Source organism: Colias philodice, chromosome 21 (assembly GCF_061535455.1).
Source record: "Colias philodice isolate Cphi_HAF_F1 chromosome 21, ilColPhil1 Martin Lab GWU primary, whole genome shotgun sequence".
Classification (NCBI taxonomy): domain Eukaryota; kingdom Metazoa; phylum Arthropoda; class Insecta; order Lepidoptera; family Pieridae; genus Colias; species Colias philodice.
In genome coordinates this window covers 10,120,346-10,124,611 of record NC_143106.1, presented here as the reverse complement: position 1 = coordinate 10,124,611, position 4,266 = coordinate 10,120,346, and the positions used below count along the sequence as shown (strand labels likewise).

At 38.0% G+C, this 4,266-nt stretch overlaps 1 protein-coding gene across 1 annotated transcript; it reads right to left on the bottom strand.

Annotated features, from left to right (window-relative positions):
• Nucleotides 1-267: 267 nt before the first annotated feature.
• On the bottom strand, nucleotides 268-3,800 carry LOC149479151 (cytochrome P450 6B2-like). Its single transcript, XM_089708844.1, has 2 exons — nucleotides 2,430-3,800; nucleotides 268-1,946 (listed from the first exon to the last, which is right to left on the bottom strand). The coding sequence occupies exons 1-2, from the start codon at nucleotides 3,787-3,789 to the stop codon at nucleotides 1,777-1,779; spliced, it is 1,530 nt and encodes a 509-aa protein (XP_089564970.1). The 5' UTR covers nucleotides 3,790-3,800; the 3' UTR covers nucleotides 268-1,776.
• Nucleotides 3,801-4,266: the final 466 nt, after the last annotated feature.

Genomic DNA, 4,266 nt, shown 5'->3' with positions numbered 1-4,266 from the left:
TTAATGGATCTTATTATACATATAAACCTTCCTCTTGAATCACTATCTATCTATTTAAAAAAACCGCATCAAAATCCGTTGCGTAGTTTCAAAGATTTAAGCGTACAAAGGGACATAGGGACATAGGGACAGGGAAAGCGACTTTGTTTTATACTATGTAGTGATTATTACATATTATTAACTATTTAGTTAAAATATAAAATACATCTATTACCTAGTATACGACTACGATAGAGCATTTGCATTGGTGGTAAGGGGGGTAAAGCATTAAAATATTTATTTATTTATTAAAAAAAAAGACGGGTTGCACTCCAGGAGTGCCGGCAGAAGTGAAAACTTGATTATTAACGTTCAGCATGTTTGATATTTTGGAATGGTATCCGTCTTACGCTTTTTCGATCAGGCCACGTGTCCTGACGCGAGTTTAAGATTTAATACCCAACGCCGCTAAAGAAGTTTTCACTTCAAAAACATCACATGTCATTACAGGACAATGCCCAATGCGACACAGATACAATTTTATTTTACAAAATTAACTTAACTAACTTAAAATTACATAACTACATAACTTAACATAGACATAGAAAAATTGCGGGTGATATTGCAGTTAATCTGTTGATGAGTGAATTCGCAAGAATTCACTCATAGGATAATTAAATGAAATAAGTCCGCTCTTTCGTGCGCTTAATTTATTATGCGGATGGCTCGTACTGGTGCTTTCGCAAGAAGGTTGGTTCGTGCTGTGGGCACTAGCAACAGTGGTGAACGGTGCCATTTCCACAATTTTACATTATCAACTTTATTATGCCCTCAGGGCCTTAAGACAAACAAGACAAACGTACATAACGCCACAGCTGACGGATATATACGTACATACAGTTAGGAAACTAAGCCCCTGCGATGAAATTATGACCACAGATATATACGTACGTAACGCCATGGAATAGAAACTGCTAACGCTATTTATTGACATAAGCTCCTGACATTTTGGTAATGGTTCGGTCACACTACCAACGACGAAGACGACCACGACCAAAATTCCAATCTTGCCGAAATTTGTTCAAAATCAATATTAAAATCTCCCGTCATTCTGGTACTCCTAAGACCTGTTTGTTTATCCATTGAACTCAAAAAAAAAATTCCAAACACCAATATGACAATTGAATGAAATTCTTATATTTCATTTTTAATTGTGTTTTGCACAATTTTATTTAATTGCGACTGGATGAAAATTTTGTTTGTGGTCGTCTTCGTCGTTGGCAGGGTGAACAAATCCTTAGCGAAATATCGTCAATATCAGTACGCTTATGTCAATTTCTTTCGATAGCGTATTCTATTCTATCCTTGGCGTTTTGACGTTCGTCTCGGCGCTCTGGTAATACTAAACGACTTTCTACAAAAAAAAAAAACTTACAACGACTTATACAAATGTTTATAATATCCTTAAGACTACGTTATAAAACTTGCCATAGGTAAATAAAAAAAAATGTTGTGTGGTTTTATGAAACCACGGTAAAAGTGAAACTTAGGCACAAAATTATCGTATTGTACGATAATTATCGTACGGTTCGACCGTCACGCGACATGCGCTACACAGACCAAAAAGTTTGAGACGATGTAATAAAAGTTTCACTTTAAAAATCCATACTTAAATGGAAAGGATTTTTATGCTACTTATAGCTTTTAAGAGACCAATATTATTAAACTAAATCCGGTTGCAAGGAATTGATACTTTGGATTATTTTTAAACCATTTTTTCACTATGTCGTAAGTTACTTAGTATGATCGTGGGATGAATTTAAGATAAATGCCTGAACCTGTCTGCGTGGTGGGGGCACGAGCGTCGAATTCTAGTGTCTTTGGCATGTCATCCGCCAACTCCACCCTGCACTTCTTAAGAACGGTGAGAAGACCAGCCGTCATTTGCATCTTGGCGAACCTCATACCTGGAACAAAGAACATTTTATTAGATCTAGGTACAACAAATAAGCAAACTTTAAGTTAAGTATACTTCAATGAAATGAGTATTCTCTTCTATTATATTATTATTATTTATTTTGTTCTTTTACTGTTTATCTTTTAATGGAAGCTCAAACATAGTGTAATTTTCTATCTATTCTTAATAACAATTATTTTGAAATCTTATATATAAAATTCTCGGGTCACAATGTTAGTCTGCATACTCCTCCGAAACGGGTGGACCGATTCTCATGAAATTTTCTGTGCATGTCGGGTAAGTCTGAGAATCGGCCAACATCTATTTTTCATATGTACCACGGGCGAAGCCGGGGCGGACCGCTAGTATACAATATAAATAAAACAATAAACTTGCAACCATAAAGTAAACAAAATATCTATGAGAATCATTCCTTTTCAAATATGTATCTATGATTCTTTATAATACTTAAAAATAGTACAATATCACTTACCCAAGCATATTCTAGGTCCCTCTCCAAATGGCATATAAGTGAACGGCTTAATGGTGTCTGGCTCCAAGAACCTCTCCGGGCGGAATGTATCGGGCTCTGGGAAGTTATTGGGATCTCTGTGCAGGTGGTGCACTGGGATGTGGACGCGTAGATCTTTCTTCAACACGAGTCCTGAGGGAAGCGTGTAGTCTTCTACCACCTCCCTGGTTAGCATACCAAGTATGGGGTATACGCGCAAAGTTTCATTTATAGTAGCCTGAATATACGGTGTTTCATGAATACTTTCATAGAATAACTTGTTATTTTTCTTAAAGTATTCATCAACTTCAGCAATGGCACGCTCCTGAATCTCTGGGTTCTTTGCTAATTCGTAAAGTGCGAAACTCATGGTGGCTGAAGAGGTTTCGTATCCCGCTGCGAAGAACACCGTCGCCTGGGCAGACAGGAGAGCGTTATCAACTTTCATGGTAGTTTTCTTGTCATCGCCCTTTACGTTGGCAATACTGTCCCCGGTTATATATTTGTTTTGCTTCAAGTTGAGCATCAGATCCACGAAGTCGTGTCTGCCCGAATCCTTGTACTTGCGCTGCTCGAACACGTTCACTAGCAGCTTTGAGAAGAAATCACCGATTTCAGAGGGAAAAGCGGTAAAACCTAGCTTGTAGAACACTGACGGCCACAGGGAACGGCCAATGGTTCTCCAAGCTCTGTTGTTGCTTATCTCGAAAATCTTTTTGCCAATATGAAGGAAGGGGTTGTTGGGGTCGTTGGCTGTCAAGCATTCTGTGTTCAGCCCAAAAGCGCAAGATCCAATGCAGTCTATGGTGAACCTGGCCATGAGATATCTTGCTTCGGTGCTAGGTACAGTTGGTGCGTCGTCCAATATTTTTTCGAGTACTGTTGCACATTCTTCTATTAGATAGAACATTTTCTTCATTTTAGCCGAAGAGAACAGCGGCGTGTAGTTTTGTCTGAGGATCTTCCATTTGTCCCCGCTTTCGAAAAATATATTCTGTGTAATAATTTCACTGTCGGTGAAGTCTCTGACCTCTCTGCTGTTGAAGTAATAGAAGTCCTTCGTCATAATAAGCTTCAAGTATTCAGGATCCTTGACGATGAGGGCGGGTTCCGTGCCGAAATAGGCACCAACGTACGGCTCATTTGGGAATTTTTTACAAATATCATCGATTACTTTTGGCAACCATGTCTTAAATAGGAGGTAGTCTTTGTAATTCCCGAAAAACGTGGTTGGCTCGAGATGAGGCACATTCCGTTTTTTCCAATAATCGTACTTCCTTGTAATTAAATAATAACATAATGATAATGTAATCACTAAAAACGCGAATATGAGATAGGCCATTTTGAAGGCAATTCACGACTGAATGCGAAGCGGCCATAATATCGTCTACTTATATACCTAGAAGAAGAAGACTAGTTCGTCAGGTTCAAGGTTGTATCTAATATCAATAGTTTATAGATGCGAATTTTTAATCAAACAGGAAAATTGACATAATATATACATTTTTATTTACAACTAGCAAACCGGGCGAACTCCGTTTCGCCACCAGAGACACCTTTTCTTTTCTTTAAGCCTCACGGAACCCGAGACCTTTCCAACGAATGCAGAACCGTGGAAATCGGTTCGTGAGTTCTGCAGTTATAGCGTCAGGAAGGAAAATCCTTCTTTTTTTATATAGTAGATTGTTATCTGGTATCAGGAAACCCTAAGAGAGAACACGAAAATAAGCCAATGTAAACAATGATAATCATATACAACGATAAAACAAAATATCTTTGAGGTGAAATAAGTATGCGACAGCCACAGATTGGAAAAAAA

What these genes read in the sequence shown, in the direction of transcription:
- LOC149479151 (XM_089708844.1), bottom strand. Translation starts at nt 3,789, where the DNA reads ATGGCCTATCTCATATTCGCGTTTTTAGTGATTACATTATCATTATGT. An exon ending in GGGACCTAGAATATGCTTGG is followed by an intron (nt 1,947 to 2,429) that starts GTAAGTGATATT and finishes TCTTTGTTCCAG; the next exon opens with GTATGAGGTTCGCCAAGATG.